Here is a 20,000-nt window from a genome sequence, read left to right as displayed (position 1 = left end):
ATCTCCTCCCTGTGGATTTCCTGGTCAGACACACCAAGATAGGAAAGTGTGTGTGTGTGTGTGTGTGTGTGTGTGTGTGTGTGTGTGTGTGTGTGTGTGTGTGTTGCCTGTGGGTGAATATTTGAGCAGCCACTCCTCCATTACCCATCTCCTCCTCCCTCCCTTTCTTTCCCTGGTGAATAGGTGAAACAGGGATTTTAACCTCTTTCATTCCCAGCGCTCCCTCCCTCCACCTGGGCAAACTCTGCTCTTTCTGCCTCCCTCCCTCGCTCGTCCTCTCTGCATTTCTTTTGGTTTGTTAGTTCTCTCTGTGTGCTGATCGTCCCCAGAGAGTAGAAAGTGGCCACGGTGCTGCCTTTGTAGTTTAGATAATTGAATGTGATTGCCTTTTTTTTTTTTTTTTTTTTTTTTTGGCTTCAGCAATATCCTAACCATGACCTTCTCTCTGTGACTGCAGCCACAAAAAGTCAGCTAAATGTGAACATATTTTCTCTCTTTTTTTTTTTTGGCTTTCTTTTCACGCAAAGCTGCTGTTTTTCTCACCCGAAAAAACATTTTGCATTATTTTGACTCATGCCTACTCTCTCTCCACATGGACCTATTATTATTATTATTATTATTATTATTATTATTATTATTATTATTCTACTTTATACTTCACACTGTGAACTTTTTCACATCCCCCGGTCAGTTTTTTACAAATTAGTGTACAATATGTACACCTCTTCCAACTTAAAACAAAAATATTTATACATATTTCATGTACATTTTTCTATTTTATGTTTTTTGGCGTGTGCAATCAATGTATTTTGTTTTGCACCAAAACACTCAGACGAATTTCCTGTACATGCAAACCTCTGATGATTCTGATTCTAACTAAACGTTGGGCTGCGATGGACATTTTCTTTGTTTTACTGAATGAGCGAGGAGGACGAAGAATAAGATATTCAACAGTGTTCCTGTTGAGACATTTCAGTGTGGACGTGAAAGCAACTTTAACTGGTATATGGTGGATAAAGTCTCTCTCTCTTTCTGTTTTCCTACTTTCTTTGCTTAAAGGGTGAGGGCCAGTGGGAGGATTAGATTAGGGCGTTTGGTTATGGCCCCGAGCATGCGTTTGTGCAGCAGAGTATTAGGGGGGACAGACGAGGCCAGTTTGAGCCGGGCCGGCGGCTACATTGGGCTCGGGATGGGGTGTGTGTGTGTGTGTGTGTGTGTGTGTGTGTGTGTGTGTGTGTGTGTGTGTGTGTGTGTGTGTGTGTGTTAAGATGAATTGGCATGCTGCAAACAGTGCATGTGTGTCTTGCGGGCAGGCTATGCATAGAGAAAGAGGAAAAAGGGTGAGATGGAGGCTAGTGTGATGCCACCTGGCTCCAAGGCAGTCATCTGGTCTAATGGTGTGTGTGTGTGTGTGTGTGTGTGTGTGTGTGTGTGTGTGTGTGTGTGTGTGTGTGTGTGTGTGTGTCCTGTGGCTGTATTTGAGCAGTCCAGTCGTCCATTAGTTTGCCTTAAAAAAGCCCTTATGTTGCCCTTCTCCGTCTCTCTTTTTTATTTATTTTTTCTCTCTCTCTCGCATGTCTTCTGCCACGATGCCGCCAGCGAACACGTGAGCGTGCTGAAAACAAAGCAGCCAGTGACCACGTTTGCTTTCATGAGCGTCAATGTGAGCAACAAGAAGATAATGCGTTGTGAAGTGGAGCATGAGACAAACCAGAGCGTCCTTCCCTCTGCCAACTCAGTCCTTTCTATTTAATTGGGACACCTTGGATTACATTATTGGTAATCCATTATTGGTAAAAAAAATCTTGGCTGAGAGAATCTTAAAGAGTTACAAAAAACATTCATTTTCTCACTAAGCTCTAGTGGTATCTATCTATCTATCTATCTATCTATCTATCGATCTATCTAGAAAATAGTTTTATTAGCCCAGGTTTGAGTTATTTATCTCTAAGGTTTCCATCTCCACCCCAGTACAACGGATAAACTGGCGTCCCGTGCAGCGATGCTCCTGTTCCCTCTAACGTCCGTTTCAGAGCATCAGAGAGAAACGCAGACAGTAAGTGGCACCGAAATGAAGCACCGAAATCTGTGTTCCTATTCGGTCCGGTACAGTAGATACTGGCCGTTTTGGCACCGGTGCCGTATTTGCACTACAGGATGGATACCCGAACCTAGCCTGTCGGGAGCCGACGGTACAGCCGGTTTCGGACAGATATTTAGAAATGATGTTTGGGTCGGGCTCGGTCACATCAGCGCGATAAGGCATTGGACATTTTAAATTTAAAAAAGCTTATTATGTAGGTGCGCCCCTGTGTTAAAGTGCGCTTGTTCCCCCGTGTGAGCTGATGACCTCATCTGTTGACATTTCTGAATGCCTTCCTACAGCTGCTTAATAAAAGCTTTCACACAAACAAACGTACATGTGTCATTAGTATGAGAAAAAAATGAGATTTTAACTGTGTCGGGGTCGGGTCAGGCCAGAAATAGCTTAATGCCTGTCGGGCTTGGGTCGGATTCGGTTACTGCTAGAGATGCTCCGATACTGCCTAAAACGCTGGTATCGGTATCAGGAAGTACTGGAGTTTATGCACCGATCCGATACCACGTAATAAAGCCTTAAAGAAAATCTACATTAAAGTAGTTTATGTTCTTTTTCCGTTATAACTGACTGTCAAACTGGAGAATAAAAGAAAGTTCTGTGGCATTCATGTTTCACAAAGAGTTTAACCTGAGCCAGACTGACAACAAAGATAGAAATCATATCACAGCCATACAGGATAGTAGTATACAGCTGTTAAAACATAATAAAATATATGACACACTGGTATCGGATCGGTACTCAGTATCAGCCAATACGCAAGTTCAGGTATCAGAATCGGTATCGGGAAGTATAAAATGGTAACGGGCCATCTCTAGTTACTGCTCTGTCGGACGCGGGCCAGGCTCGGGCAGAAAAATACGGCCTGATCCGCACTCTAATTTGCACGGGGTTTCGGTACCCAACCCCTACTGGGGAATGGAGAGGCTTTCGACGTGTTCAGTCCGGTCTGTTTCGAAAAAGGTTTTTCAGGACTGAAAGTTTAGACACGCACACCTGTGCTCAAACGGAATCTTTTTTGACATTCATCTGAACTAGAATTTTCAGTTTTCGCCGTTAACAAGGCAGCAGTGAAAATGTCCCGGCTCACTGCTATTGTCATCTCCGTCTGAGCCAATCAGGAGTGAAATGTCCCCCCTGTTTCGAGCTGTTTTTTGGCCTCAGAGTAGCTGGAGGAGTTGTCTGCTCTTTTACAGATTTTCTGGTGAGTGTTTCCTGCTTTTGTTCCATGTGCTTTTGTTGTTTGTTAATGGTTAGAGATAAACAATGTGTATGGCTTGTGGCTACAGCTGGCATCGTTTCTTATAGGGTTGGGATTATGCCCTTACATAACCACAGAAACATCCATAATTGGTTTGCATTTACAAAAATGTGATTGTCAGCTTTTTAGGCACAGCGATGGACTACTTCCAGGTCTAAATGAGACTGAGGGGAAAATCAGGCTTGGGAATTAAAGAGGCTCAGAATTAGGGCTGCACTATAGGAGGAAAATCTGCCATACCGTTGTTGAATACCGTGATAACGATGCTACTATACTGCGATAAATAAATAAACATATATGAAAGTGTACTCAGTTGTGCATTTCTGCGGCTTTCGGTATTCTGCTTAAATACAACAGACATTCTTTTATTGAACAAATTGAACATTGAATTGAATATAACAGGCACCACTAAAACAAGAATGTTGCATCAAAGTGCATTTTTCTACTGATATTTTCTTTCAACCAACTCAAGAAATGTCTTTCGTGATATGTCGCAGGCTTTCGCAGTGTGTTTATTGTGCCAGTTAGGGCTGAACAATTTGGGGGGGGGGGGGGGAACTTAATTGCAATTTTCCTGCCAGATATTGCGTTTACGATTTGATATGCGGTTATTATTATTTTTAGCTGCATATTGCACCTTCCACGGTCATGTTAAATCAAGTTTCTGTAAAGTTTCTGACATATCTGTAACCAATCTGTGTTACGTAACATTATTTCCAGCATTTATCTTATGAAAAAAAAATGGACCTCTCGTGGTCTTCACGATTAGCTAATCGCATACTTTCAAATCGCGATTTCGATTTGAAAGCGATTGAATCGGCCCTAGCGCAAGTTGATATTGTGACGACGATGAAAAAGCGAGCTATTGTGCAGCCCTACTCACATTGTAATAAACCAAGCAAGAAAAGTGGACTAGTCCTTTAACAGCTGGATAGTAGCTGTAAATAGAAAACATGTTGAGAGGATTTTTGAAGTCCTGCTGTTACAGACATGTCAGTCTGTCACCCTGGCACTAACCTCACTGAGCACCTTGCTGCAGGCTTCACACACACACACACACACTCACTCACTCACTCACTCTCTCACTCTCTCTCTCTCTCTCTCTCTCTCTCTCTCTCTCTCAGCGTTTTTTGTGTTTCTGATGATGCAGAGGCTTTGATGAAGGTCTCAGGAGGGCGTTTAGTCGGCCATGTTGTACAACACGAGGTGCTGACTCTCTCTCCCGCCTCTCCTCTCCTTTGTAATCCTTTCTTTTCATCTTCTCTTTCTTTTCATCTATCTTTTTTCATTCCCTCCTCTCATCTTTCTCCCCTTATTCTCTCCGACTCCTCCCTTTCTCTTTACTCTGCCTCCCTCGTCTCCAGGTCATCATTATCCCCTCACTTGGCCCGTCAATGTGTAAAAAGGTCGAATCTCCATTTTCAATACAAAGCAGCAAATTCTATACATTCAAATTACTTTTCAAAACAGAGTATACTCACATTTCTTCCATCTCTTAATACATAATATTTGAGTTGGCTGCTGTTAACATTTTGCAGAAGGGAGAAGAACTTGTTACTAGAACTATTTGTTACTATTTTGTGTCTGGCTGAACAGACAAAGTGAATAGTGGCAGAGAGAGAGAGTGTGTGTGTGTGTGTGTGTGTGTGTGTGTGTGTGTGTGTGTGTGTGTGTGTGTGTGTGTGTGTGTGTGTGTGTGTGTGTGTGTGTGTGTGTGTGTCTGTGATGTGATTGTGTCTGTGATGTGATTGTGTGTCTGTGATGTGATTGTGTGTTTGTGATGTGATTGTGTGTGTGTGCTGTGATCGTGTGTGTGAGATTGTGTGTTTGTGATTGTGTGTGTGCTGTGATCGTGTGTGTGAGATTGTGTGTTTGTGATTGTGTGTGAGCTGTGGTTGTGTGTGTCTGTGTGTGTGTGCTGTGATCGTGCGTGTGAGATTTTGTGATTGTTTGTGATGTGTGTGTGTGTGTGTTTGTGATGTGTTTGTGTGTGTGTTCGTGTGATGTGATTGTGTGTGTTTGTGATGTGATTGTGTGTTTGTGATGTGATCGTGTGTGTGTGTGTGTGTGTGTGTGTGTGTGTGCGCGCTGTGGTTGTGTGTGTGAGATCATTTGTGTGTGTGTGCTGTGATCGTGCGTGTGAGATTTTGTGATTGTGTGTTTGTGATGTGATCGTGTGTTTGTGATTTTGTGTGTGTGCTGTGTGTGTGCTGTGTGTGAATAGAGCAGTAGCTAGGTAGCTGCAGCTTGACGGCTACATTTATAATACTGGCCCATCTGTCTCTGTGGCATTAGAAATTAGTGAGTATGACTGTGTGGGTGTGTGTTGTCGGCGGCTCCTGTCGCTTCTGTCAACACGCGCACACAAACACACACACACACACTGCATGCACAACAGCTCAGGTTAGTCAGTGTGTGTAGTTCGGTGTTGGTAGTTAGATTTATATTGTGACTTTTTTCACAGCAGTAATTATTGGAAGTTTTTGTTTGTTCTTTAAAGACAAGGAGGTAACAAACGCCTGCGAATAATACAGATTGATTTAGTATCTGACTTCCATGAAGTCAGAAGAGACTTATTAAAAAGGAAGGGCCAAAATCGATGCAGCAGAGGCGGAGATATCCCGACTTTTAAACCCTAGTAATGGGTCAAGCTTTAACAATGCTGGATCCTACAATTCCCAGGATGCAACCTGATAGCTTCACTTTTCCCTCCCTATACCTGGTAAATGCTAATGTCTTTTTAAAACTCCTTGCTCCCAATTTTTTAACGCAGGGCTTTTAATAAAAAATTGTTGTCTCAGCGCCAAGATAACACTGATGACTTGACAGAGCTCCTCCAGAGATACAGAGAACATTAGACGAGTGTTTTTACAGGCTGAGTAGTACTCCGTAGTTCTCCTCACGGCTAGTAAACACGTGGGTGAGTTCCTCTTTCAGTTGATCGTCCAAACCTTCACTCTGGTGGTCCTGAGGGGTCGCTTGATATTTCCACTAGTTACCTTATAGTCTTAGGGTTTGACGTGTACTCTGCTAAAACTTCCGTCTGTAGCTTTACCAGACATATTTCTGTTTTTGTTGAGTTTTAATCGAGACGACACAACTGCAGAGAAACTGCTGTCATCCCCTGAGAGCCGTGTGGAGAATGGGACATAAACAGAAAGTGTAAATTGGATGAAATTATGATGTAGTGGCGGTGGCCTTCGGAATGTCAAGACCTCAGCCTGAAAGCAGACTGCAGCTGTGGGCCTGTAGTGTGTTTTTTTTTTTTGTGGGCTTGGGGTATGGATCTTGTTACCCAAGGTACCCAGATATTAAATCATACTTACACACACACACACACACACTGTCCTTGCAGCCTTTGTATTGATTTATATTGACCCACGGTTGTGTGCAGGGCCGGTCATTAAATTAACACACCAGCGGAGAAACTGATGACTCCACCAGACTGTGTGTGTGTGTGTGTGTGTGTGTGTGTGTGTGTGTGTGTGTGTGTGTGTGTGTGTGTGTGTGTAAAGCAGCACAAAGAAAGTGCTCACCTTAGGTCATTAGTTCCATACCCATAAACCTGTACACACACACACACGCATTCTGGAGGAGAGTATCGGCAGCAGAATGACTTCCAGACCCGAAAGCTCAGCTCATTTCTCAGCCTGAGGATTGTGGGAAAAGCTGCGTTTTGGCCTCCTCTGGGAAAAGCGAACACTTTTACCTGCACATTCATCTTCCTTACAGGAGTCAGTGCATGTTAGCATGTCAGACCACATTCGTAACGAGCGCGGGATGAGACCTGCATATGAGAATATGGAACATGCAGGCTGGGATCTGCTGATATGAAGTGGAAGCCAGCAGATCCTGTTTACTCTGTTAGTTTGTTTATCCTGAACCCATAGAAACACACACTAGTAACACAGAAACAGACTGTTGTCATAGGTACAGGTAGATAAAAAAACAAACATTGAAACATACTCTTTTTGGGTTCAACAATAAGGGTTGCCCTATGGCCCGGGGCAAGTAAATATAACAACCCGCATGCCCAAACAGGCAAGTCAAAAAAAAAAAAATTTCTGATAATCATCGTGACATAAACAATGTTATCGTTCATTGCCCACGTCCGAGAACGCTTGTTGAATGATTTGATTTGAACGTGCCGTTGGCCAATCAAGAATTGAGTTGGCGCTAGTGACGCGTGACTGGCGGCTGTCTTGTTAGAAGAAGATGAAGATGATGATGGCTGCGTACGAGCTAACGGCCCTGACACACCAACCCATTAATCGGCCGTCGGACAGTCTGGCGAGGTCGGTGACTCCAGTCTGTTCGGTGTGTCCCGTGGCGTCGTCCGTCGGAGGAGCCGTCGGCCTTCATTTTGGCCGACCTGACTCGCTGGGTCGGAGGGCGGGCAGTCGGACTCAGTGACCAATCTGATTGGTGGAGTGCTAACCTGGAAATGGCGAGCAGGCTGAGTGACGAACGCCTCTCAAAATCTGACGAAAATCTTTTAAACTGACCTTTGTTGATCTGAAATGAAGACAGATTCAGCAACTGCACGGCCTATTTCTCTCTTAAAATGTTTTCAGAAACACGTTTCGGTGAACTATTTTCGTAAAATACGAGATCGTATTTCGAACAAGCCGTCATTATCGGTCAGCTGGAGAAGCCAGAACCACGTGACGCGGTCGTCATTTCCGGTTTTAATTTTTTGTATTACGTCTCGCGCAGAACGTGCGCTCAAGTCGGCGTCTCTTCTAGGGCTGCACGATATGAGGAAAAGCTGCGATGTGCGGTAACATTGTTTAATATTGCGATGACGATATGACTTGCGATAAATATTCAAATGTGAATGTTAGCTATACTGTTCCCATGTCTTAGTGCTTTAATAGGTTCTTTGCGAACCTAAACATTGAATAGCCTATTCCCACTGAATAAAGAAATCAAATAGATCATTTTTGACATGCTTTTATTGAACAAATTACACATAAATGAGGCATTATAACTATAAGAAATTAACGTTCGACGAAAATCTTTTAAACTGACCTTTGTTGATCTGAAATGAAGACAGATTGAGCAACTGCACGGTCTATTTCTCTCTTAAAATGTTTTCAGAAACACGTTTCGGTGAACTATTTTAGTCCAATATGAGATCGTATTCTGAACGAGCCGCCATGACAGTCTGGCTGTGAATTTCCGGAGAAAAAAGACCCACGTGACGCGTTTGTCCAATCAGCTGCCAGTATTCATTTTCTGTGAAATAATCAGACTGCTAATGGAAACAATACAGAGCAGCGCCGCCTGCTGCTATGGAGACGTATTACACTTCACGTCGTCTCAGTGTGTAAACTGTTTTCCCTTATTCTTCGTGTCAGGCTGTCTGTTGCGATGTGTTCATCGCGCTAGTTCATATCGCGATGACGATGAAAATTGTATGTATCGTTCAGTCCTAGTCTCTTCGGTGTGTTCCGAGGCACTTTTTGGACCTCGGGGAGCCGACTGATCGGTCTGACGGTCAGCCGTCGGGTTGGTGTGTCAGGGCCATTAAGCGAACGAGTGTTTCAAGCATCCTGGAAAAAGGAGTTTTCTTGGGATGGCAGGAGAGGATGTCGATGAAACAACTTCAATGTTTTGCAAAGTTTGCCGCAAGTTTGAGTCCAAGGCAGATAAAAGTGGATCATTTTCAAAGGAACGTCTTCATTCAGAATTATTATTTGATAACCACTAATAAAAAACTATCTGTATAGGGCCCAGTAAAAATTAATGTCGGGAAAGTAGAATGTTTTTTCGCAAGTGCAAAAAACCTTAACGTTGAACCCTGTCTTTGGTTTATTTGAATCCAGATCCAAAACCTGATCCAGGATGAAGCTTATGTTCCGAATATTAAAGGGACAGTTCACCCCACAGACACAATGGTTTCACCCGTGACCCCGATCTGTCTATTTCGATTTACAAATATAAATATATATCTTTGTTTTTATCAGCATAGTCCCCTCAGATCCGGGTATCCAATAAGACGGTAAGCCTGGGTATAGTTTGAAAATGTTCAATGTCTGTGCCTGAGTTTTGGTTCCATGACGACACCTATTTCCAAATGATAATGAGGTTAATAAAAGCATGTTTCAACGCCTTTTCTTCATTTAAAAGAAGACCAAAACAAAATACTTTAATCTTTACACAAATGTATAGTTTCTTTTATTAGAAGTCCTTCTGAAAGTAACTTCACAAAACAGTTGTTCACTGTAGTTTTCATCATACAAACAGGAAGACATAGGGCATTTGTTGGGGACTATTTTCCGCGGTGGATTAATCCACATTTGGTGCTCTAGTGCAGAGGTTTTCTAAGTGGGATGCAGTGAATGGAAGGGCAAAGAAATATTATAATAGTTATTAAAAGAAGATCACATAAAATAGCCTAAACTTGTGTGATTTGGTTTAAAAGAGTAGTTTAGGGAATTTTCCTGTTTTTCCCACGTTTCCAGAGTCTGAAACTGATAAATGCCTGAGGACAGACCTTTGTTTATGTATGTGGTGTAGTCTGAAGTTATGTCAAACAGCAATGTTAGGACATCTTGGCTCAGTGGTTGAGTGTCTATGGGATCAAATAACATAATCATGATCCCATCCAGGAATTAAGAGAAAATAAGCAAGTTAAACTAAAGCCTTTTTTCAAGAAATCTCAGATGTTAAAACCCCTCATCTACTCAGTTGTGTGTGTGTGTGTGTGTGTGTGTGTGTGTGTGTGTGTGTTTTCATGGTAAATAAGGAACATTTCAACAACAATGGAGCTCTATGGCACAGATGACGAAGATATATCAGACTTTGTTTTAATGGGATACATTCATTGTTGGTTTTGGTATTTTCATGAGATATATCTGTACTCATTGTATTAGTTTTTGATACCCAACCCTAAATGCCACAATAGAAAATACAGCACCTAACATAAACGACTTAAACTCCATGTAGATATTGATTTGCGGACTAACTTAAAAAGGGAACAAGGACACAATACAAGGTTAGCATGTGATGCATTGAATAAAACATTCTTAGATCTTGTTGTAAATGGTTTCCTGTTCCTGTATGAAGGTAGGCGGTTTGTTCCTCAGTTAAACTGTTCACAACGCATAGACGGGATACGTGTTCAGCTACCATAACTTTAATCTGAGGCCTAGTCCACACATACCCTGGAAATCCAGAGTTCTTGCGAGAGCACAATTTGAATTTGCTCAGCGAGTCACTCTGGCATTCAGGAATGATGCTCGTTAACTATGCCCTTGTAGCCGAGCTGCTCTGGATACATCACCCTGTGTATTGTTGTGATTGGTCGTAGTCTTATCCTATTTCGTGCAGTGAGAATTTTCAAACACATGCTTGGTGCCGCCCCCTTAATCTTTTGGATTTGGGTCTGGATTTCCAGGCTAGTCCACACATAGCCTAGAAATCTAGACGCACCGTAGCGGCAGCAAATGTAATTTGCAGCCAGGGGGGTCTAGGCACTCTCCATTGGCTTGCGAGCTGGAAAAACCAAACTCTAGTCAGGCCAATCACATCGTGTATAGAGAACATCAGCTACTCTTCCTGGGGTCCGCTTAAGCTTTTCTTTGAGAAAAGAACAAAGAATGGCACAGAAATCATTCTTAAGAAAGGAAGATGTGTTCCGAGTTTTGTCGACCGGATACGGCAAAAGTTTAATCTATCAACTAGCTCTGCTACCTTCTTCGTTGCTCTGGTTGGTTGTAGAGCTATCCTATTGCGTGCAGAGGGAATTTGAAAGACAACTGTTTATCCCGCCCCTCAGATTGAGCCCTGCCAATGGTGAGTTCCCAGACCAAACATCTTGATGTGGGTCTGGCTTGTCAGGCTAGTCCACACAGGTATTTCTTTTAAAAAATGTAGCTTTTTCTATGTGCTTGGGACTTTGGTCCGCCCACAAACAGCGTTTTAGGTCACTGTAAACAGAGCTTTTGAAAAACTCGGCCCAGGGTGAAGACTTTCAGAAATGCCGTTCCGTTGACGGAGATTTCTTTCTCCAAACACTGCACGTGTGGACGGGATTCCTTTTTAGAGAACGAACAAAGGAAAACGCCTGTTTTTAAAAGTACTACCCGTGTATGTGTGGACCAGGCCTGATTATCTCAGCCCTGTCGAGCCTGTCATGTCAGCACCTGAAACTCATTATCTAAATGGGAGCAACGCGGTTAATAGTTTGTACCACGGTTTGTCTATTTATAAGGACATGTAAACACCTCAGTGTGACAAGTCATTATCTAACCGCTCAGGTCAAAGGTCACCATGCCAAGTAATACCGCGGTTGGTTTGACAGAAAGCAGCACAGCTCTGCTTTCACTTTTCAAATCCCTCTGAATGAATCCCTGAACAAAAGCAGCGACTGTTGAACGTTTTTATCGAGCGTGTGTTTGGATCTGGTCCTCAGGGCAGGTCCCAAGTAGTCACAGCAGTCTGTCTCTGTACGTGTTGAACAATGTCGGAGTTATTTCTTTTAGATATCAGTCCGACTTCTTTTTCTTCCATTATTGAACACATACATTTAGTTTTTGGAACATTTAATCTGTTTTTTCGCTGCAGACAGTAAATGTTGTTCTTGATTTTACGACACTGGGAAATGCATTTAGATTCCCCATTACACCATGTGTTAAAATAGCCAAAATCATCATTTATTTTGTCACTGTTATATAGCTTTTACTTGCAGCTAGAGTTAAATTCTGCTCGATAACACAGGCCTCGCAATGAGGAGCTGTGTGTCAGCGTTGACTTTCAAATGGGGATGAAAGAGAATAACCCACACAGGCGGCTGAAATAAGAGTTAAAAATAGACGATGATTGACTTTCGCTTATTGAACTGGCTTCCTGTCCCCTCCCAAAGCAGATGGTTGTCACGGCAATAAAACAATAAAGTAACGGTGCCCAATGGGCAGAGTGACAGACAGACGGACAGACAGGTAGAGGGGGAGACGGACAGACAGGTAGAGGGAGAGACAGATGGGCAGAGGGAGAGACGGACAGACAGACTGTGTGTGTGTGTGTGTGTGTGTGTGTGTGTGTGTGTGTGTGAGAGAGTCAGTCAGTCAGTCAGGATATGAGATCATATCGCAGCAGGACAGGTCTTATCCGATCTCAACATGCAAACATGAGCTCCACCGTTAGCTTCCTTCCCCGTGTGTGTGTGTGTGTGTGTGTGTGTGTGTGTGTGTGTGTGTGTGTGTGTGTGCGCGCTACATCCTGTTGAGATTCAAATGTCCTCACAAGGCCTTAGAGATGTACAGGGTGGTGACATTTTCTTGCGGGGCGTTGGACGGGTCATTTTAAGGTCAGAGGTGAATGAGTGATGCATTCAGGGCACGTGGAAGAATAGTAAAAATGAGCCACCTGTTTGAAGTAACTGTTCATCCACACTGCAGGGAATAGGATTAAATTGGTGAAACGGTGAAAAATAACTATATACACACATAAGTGGCTTGTTTACTCAAAGTTATTGGCAGATTTTTATAGATCAGGTGAATGCTTTTTCAGTGAAAAGAACATCCCTTCCTTTATGTGATTTTCTGTATTTTCTATTGAAACGTGTCAGTGAGGGGCAGAGTTTACTTTTAAACAACGAGGATTTGATTTGATAGAACAGGTAGAAATACACATTTGTGACAATTTTATCAGCATGACTTCACCACTGGAAATGTGCTGTTTTCATGAGAATAATTCTAAAACATGCTGTATATATTTAACCAAGATTTTTTTTTCACCTAATGCTTCTGAATAGGTCACAAGATTAGATCACATTACACTTTCACAGAAGCCAACACTGTTTGTCGCACACAGAAAACACATTCAAGCATGAGCCAATACAAACAGACAGCTGCAGTGTATTTCATTTGACATTGACCCTCAGTGTCTGATACACACAGAGACATATCGCCTTACAGACTATCTAATATTAGAAGGTTACTGACATTTTTATTGTCTTCAGGATGTACAGAATGAAAGACTATTCTGATGAAAAGACCGTGAAGGTATAAAGTGTGCCGACTGATGGATTGTATTGATTGTTTTAAACATGTTTGTGTGTTAGTATGAAATAGAAATTGTGGTCTAAGGGGAGTGTGCCTATGTTCCCACATTTTTAAGATCTTTCTTAAAATTAGGCCCTATGTTCCCACAGCCCTATGTTCCCACAGCCCTAACCCTAACACAAGACCTAATTTTGAAAATGTCCTAGAAATGTGGGAACATAGGGCCTAGTTTTAAGAAAAATCTTAGAAATGTGGGAACATAGGGCTGACCCCGGTCTAGTACCTTTTCTTAAATACTACAGAAAAAAAAAAAGTCATTTCATTTTCAGCCTATTTTGTGATCCCATCCATTAAAGTTCCACTTCAGAAAATCTTCTGAGCTTCTCGCCGGATGCTTTTGTGGTCGACGTCTCAATGTTCAGTTGGCTGTGAGACGTGTTTTTGCCAAGTTAATGTGTGAAGAAACAACCCTAATCTGCAGAAGAGTTAGAGGACTGTGACTCAGAGGATTGAAATGAGTCTGAAACATTTGAACAAGGAGTTGCTCCGCCGTGTGATTTATCTGATATCAATGTGTCATCAGGCTGGAGGTCGAAGTTTGAGTTGCAAGTCAGTCCTCACGAATAAAGTCATTGCGACGTCATTACTACTGTTGAAATAATCGCCAATTATTTTGATAATCGATTTGAGTAATGTTTTATGGGAAAAGGAAAAACTTCTCTGTCAGTTTGTAAATTAATTTCTTCTCTCCTCTGGGACAGTAGACTGAATATCTTTGAGTTGAGGACAAAACAAGACATTTGAGGACGTCATCTTGAGCTTTTGGGAAACACTGATCCACAGTTTTAATTTTTTTTACCTAACCGAAACGCTGCCTTCCTCAGATTTCTGGTAACATAAGAGCTAAACTGGTGTGCTCTGTCACACACCTGAGTCAACACACATACACACACGTTCAAAAATGCGCACAAAGACAAAAATAGGCTCTGATAACCACCCAGATACCAACGAAGACACACACACACTCTCCCACACTGGCTCACACTTGACACGATTAACTTGAATCCATTAAAGCTGAATTTACATAAAACTGCCTCTGCTTAAATGCCTCTGCAGACACACACACACACACACACACACACACAAGCACACACACACACACAAACACACATGCTGGCATGTATACTGCAGTGTGGATGACCTTGCAGCAGCGACAGAGCAGAACTACAACCTGGAGTGTGTGTGTGTGTGTGTGTGTGTGTGTGTGTGTGTGTGTGTGTGTGTGAGTGTGAGTTCATCCATGCAGCCACATTATAGCCCCTAATTAACGCTCTCTGTCTCCATATGTGCTGGTCTGAGATCAGCTGTCAGGTGCCAGCTGGCTGCGATACGTATAATCGGAGACACTAACAAATGCGTCTCTCAGTCCAGCTGAAAGCTCCCAACACAAAATGACTAAATGACTGGTTTATTCACTGTTTATCTGTTGTAATTGTTGTTGCTCTTGACAACTGTTGCGGCTTCATGTGGATATTAAGTAGGGACGTAACGATAATCTTACCTCACCTTTCGATTCATGATTTTGAGTTCACGATACGTTTTTCTCAGGATTTTTTTTAACAGAATGAGCTTTCATACAACTGACTTTTATTTCTATAAACTGCAAAACAGCAGATGTGTACTCTTGTATCAAAAGTGCAACTGAAATTGTATTTCATCTTAAATAATAACAATTAACTAGTTAGATGCTTAAAACAAATCCCATAGTGGCACGTAGAACACGCCCTTGGGGCGCCTGGTTAGCTCACCTGGTTAAGCGTGCGCCCCATGTACAGAGGCTCAGTCCTTATCGCAGTGGCCGCAGGTTCGGTTCCCACCCACGGCCCTTTGCTGCATGTCACCCCGCTCTCTCTCTCCCACTCCTGACTTCATCTGTACTATAAATAAAGGCAATGAAAGCCAAAAAATAATCTTAAAAAAAGTAGCTGACACCCTAGAACCTAGGCTTGCATCACAATTCATTTAAAAAAAAATCTCAACCAGTTAAGTAATCTTTACACATTTTTATTGTTTAACCGATTCACCATGCATCGTTGCATTCCTAATATGTATGATTGTTAAAGCTACCGTGCGTAGTTTCTGTCGTGATGAATTCTAAGTAATGACAACAAACTGTCGGCGCGTCCACATGATACAAGCCTTCTGTGATCACACAGTTGCTAGTAGCCAAGGAGGACACGGAGGATTATAAAAACATGACGGACTCTTCAGAAGAGGTCATTATCTTCACTCGAGTTTCTGCGCGGGAAAGTCGCGGAACGCCACAATCTTCTGAACATAGTCACACTGAGAAATCCAGAGAGAGTTGTGTGGAGCTGATAGTCTTAATTAGCTTTGTAGCAACTCATTTGGCAACGGCTTGAATGTAACGGACGCTCAATGGTGTTTTAAGCCCCCTGTCACTGCCCGATGTGAGTCGAGTGCAGATGTGAGCATGCGTCACTTTGCGACAAGTAGCCTACAAGATGCTAACGGCTTTTTGAGCGAACGCACAGTCTATGAGCTAACGTTAGCAATCAAACAATCATAGATAGCTAAACCATTTTTGAAATGAATTGCTGCTGCTGCTGGCTACAAGTTAGCAATCAAACATAATAAAGGCTGTCACTTAATGGCGTTTTGAGCTAACGTTAGCAATCAAACAGTCATAGATAGCTAAAACGTTTTTGAAATGACTGCTAGCTAAAAGTTAATCAAACACAACAAAGGCTGTCACTTGAATGGCATTTTGAGCTAACGTTAGCAATCAAACCGTCATAGATAGCTACAACGTTTTTGAAATGATTACCATCTTCTGTTATTGTATGTAAAGAGAAACGTTTATTATTTTATAGATTTCACAAATTTCAGTATGACACGTTATGCCGTAAACAGTTTAAATCTGAGCGTGCGCGACTCACATCTGCACTCGACTCACATCGGGCAGTGACACCCCCAACGTCGACTTCAAGGCAGCGCTGCGACCGTCGACTTCAAGGCACCTAACCCTAACCATTGCCCAATTCTAGTGCCTTCCAGGCAGCGCTGCCGACGTTAGGGGCCTTCCAGGCAGCGCTGCCGACGTTAGGGGCCTAACCCTAACCATTGCCCAATTCTAGTGCCTTCCAGGCAGCGCTGCCGACGTTAGGGGCCTTCCAGGCAGCGCTGCCGACGTTAGGGGCCTAACCCTAACCATTGCCCAATTCTAGTGCCTTCCAGGCAGCGCTGCCGACGTTAGGGGCTTAAAACACCACAAACACCGTAACGGACGTTCATTAATATCAAAAAGTTACACACTAAAGCTTTAAGGGATGAACCTTTGGTTTTCTGTAGCAGCTTCAGGTTAACATTTCCTCTTTTAGTGGCCGGGTTAGCTCAGTTGGTAGAGCAGGCGCACATATGTAGAGGTTTACTCCTCGACGCAGCGGCCGCGGGTTCGACTCCGACCTGCGGCCCTTTGCTGCATGTCAAAACATTTCCTCTTGTAAAGAAGTAGTGGCTTGCATAGTTTCACATCTTTTGGATGTTGAATTATGACTAAATGTGACCACACATGCGGGAGAAACTAACGTTGTCGAGGCAACCCACTGCTGTGTTTGGGATCAGATTACACGCCATGCACGTCACACTGAGAGAGAGCAGCAGCCCCAGACTGATCATGAGCAAATGCATTGGCAGATAAATGGCTTGAAATGTAAGACATTCAAGAGATGGAAAGATGACTTGAATACTAAGATTGTGAAATGATCTATGCATTAAAAGATATCTTCATTTGCATGACAATGACAGCTGCCTTGCCTGCTCCATCTTTCCTCACTCACTTATCTGCTTTCTCTTTCTTTTCCCGTCGTTTCCCGCTGTATGCGTTACTTCTCATGGATCATTACGAGCTCATTATTTAGAGCAACGTTATAATTTACTCTCTACTCTTATCTACTATTCAACGATTGTGATGTCGGTGCCTGGCAACTGTGCTGTTCGTATAAAAAAAGGCCAGTATACAAAAATAATCAATAACTCGACCTAATGCAGAAGCCTTAGAAAGGAAAGCCTTTTCATTATCATTCATCTGTTCATGTTTTCATCTCTGCTGCACAGTGATCAGTTAGTGGCCTGGTCCAATACCCTCATAATAAACCGCAAACGGAAGGAAGGAAACAGGAAGGAATGAAGGAAGGAATACAACACAACAGAAAATAAGACGCAGCACAGAAGCAAAAAAGATCAGCAACAAAACACAAAGCAGAACCGAGATTAGAAAATGCCTTTTTAATCATCCTTTCACAGGTTGCACATGCACCGAAAAGCCAACATTTTCAAGAATTTAATGAGAACGAGAATAAAAAGCCTAAATTAGTCATGATAAACAGTGAGCACTGCTTCAGAGGCTGTCTAAACCTAGAAAGAGAAAGTTATGAGAGGTTTCTGGAATTGATGGCGTGAAAGCTTTCAGCCTTAATCCAAAACAATCTCAGCATGCGGTTACCGAAAACCACATTAAGTGAAACCTATTGCTCTGCTCCTGTTGGTCCATCTGTTTAAATTCAGCACATTTTTTTTTTTTTTTAATGTAATGCTTTGTAAATTCCAGATGAATGAAGTCTGTCGGAGCAGTTACTGAAGGTGTCTGATGTTTGTGTGTGTGCAGGTCTGACGACAGAAGGTCTGTATCGCGTCAGTGGGAACAAGACGGACCAGGACAACATCCAGAAACAGTTTGATCAAGGTAAAAGACAGAGACACACACACACACATACACACACACACACACACACCTGCCCAGACCCTCATAAATACATCTTCAGCCACCTAGAAACCCGGAGAAAGGAGCACACGTGTAACCAGAGTTTCAAAGCGCAGCCGCTGTGGATGGTTCTTGTTATTCCCACAGATCCAGATTCTAAATTATCGTCCCATAAAAGGGTTTAAGAACTCAGGAGTTCCCTCGGAAAAGCATGTTACCAATCGAGTAGCGCTCGTGTGATGTGTGCAATAAATTCAAACCGCAGAGAGAAATAACAGATTCCAAAACCTGACCACGCAGCAGAGGGGCTTAAAGAGAAACACATGCCCCCGCGGAGCCGAGTGGAACCTGCTCACGGCGGGCTGGTGAGCTGCCAAAGCGGCTGTTAGAATAAATAAAGTCACCACAGGCAGAAATCACCGGCGCGCAGTCAGCGGCGTCACTCATTTTACAGCCAGGCGCTGTAATATATAAATATGGAGACCGGACTGAGAGTCTCACGTTGATTATTGATTGCATTTTTTTCTCCTATTTTCTCTATTATAGTTGATCTATATGTGTCATCGCTGTGCAAATAAATAGACTTCTCAGTTAGCTTGTAAAATAACCTAAACCTTAACAGACCCGGTCTGGTTTTTGTTTTGTGTTTTTCTTGGGCATTTTATGCCTTTATTTATAAAGGACAGCTGAAGACATGAAAGGGGTGAGCGAGGGGGAATGACATGCAGCAAAGGGCCGCAGGTCGGAGTCAAACCTGCGGCCGCTGCGTCGAGGAGTAAACCTCTATATGTGGGCGCCTGCTCTACCAGGTGAGCTCCCCAGGCGCCCGACCCGGTCTGTTTTGCCTGTTTTATAAAGCATAAAGCAGGGGTGTCAAACTCAACTTCCCAGAGGGCCACACTGGAAAAAGAGAATCACATCAAGGGCCAGACATGTAGAGTTTATTGACATGCTTTTATTTTATCGAAAAAGTAAAATATCTTTGATTCTATTATTGCATGTCTCATACAGTCTTCTCACTTACAGTTTGGTCCACATAAAGCCCTGAAAAAGTCAGCAAAAAAAGTTCCAAAGCCATCCTAAACTTTAGCAAATCAAGCAAAAGAATGATTACATCTTCTAAGCAGGCTACCACACAGCTGACTCACAACAAGCTCTTTCACAGCCTGAATATGCCAACTCTCTGCTCCTGGGGGAATTTCTGAGTCTCAAAGTCGGCAAATTTGCCAAATTCTGCTTTGAGTGTTGCGTAATTGCAAGATGAAAAACAGTTTCCCATGTTTTTGGTTTGGCGCACAAGTAGGTGGGCCAAAATGTATTGTGAACCTAAATTGATATGCGGGCCTGATCAGAATTTGCGAGGGGCCGCATTTGGCCCGCGGGCCTTGAGTTTGACACATGTCCTAAAGTATAAATTATCACCCAGTTCTGTGTTAGATCTTCTAGGCCAACTTCATTCCAGCTCATCACCGCTAGTTTTACACTTATTTTTAAGAGTATATGGTCAATAAACCTAATTCATATTAAATTATGCCTCATTTTTTAGTTACAAACTCCTGATATTATGAATTGTTTTAGCTAATAGTTAAGATCAGAGGAAGGTGTGTCGATGTATAAGTACAGCCTGTTTCATGTATGGAACTGTCCATGTTATGTTTGGGCAGTTTAGTTGAAAGAAACCCGTATTTTTGCTATAAAATATTTTAAAACGGGTCAATTTTGACCCAAGGACAACACAAAGGTTAAGAGCTCTCCTCCAAGTGAGAAACCACTTACCTTTACATAACAATGGTATGTTTTAGATATTAGAAGGTATTCTAAAGGAATTATACACTAGGGGGTGGGAAT

At 42.6% G+C, this 20,000-nt stretch overlaps 1 protein-coding gene across 1 annotated transcript in view; it reads left to right on the top strand.

Moving 5' to 3' along the window:
• Positions 1–20,000, top strand: part of arhgap5 (Rho GTPase activating protein 5) — a 66,793-nt gene that overhangs the window by 31,629 nt on the left and 15,164 nt on the right. The window contains exon 4 of the mRNA XM_031321334.2: positions 18,057–18,134. Within this exon, the coding sequence (XP_031177194.1) occupies positions 18,057–18,134 (78 nt within the window). The remainder of the gene's footprint in view (positions 1–18,056; positions 18,135–20,000) is intronic.

Source organism: Sander lucioperca, chromosome 18 (assembly GCF_008315115.2).
Source record: "Sander lucioperca isolate FBNREF2018 chromosome 18, SLUC_FBN_1.2, whole genome shotgun sequence".
In the NCBI taxonomy this organism is placed as follows: domain Eukaryota; kingdom Metazoa; phylum Chordata; class Actinopteri; order Perciformes; family Percidae; genus Sander; species Sander lucioperca.
Note: the sequence above shows the minus strand (reverse complement) of the source record. Positions and strands in the feature narration are given on the sequence as shown.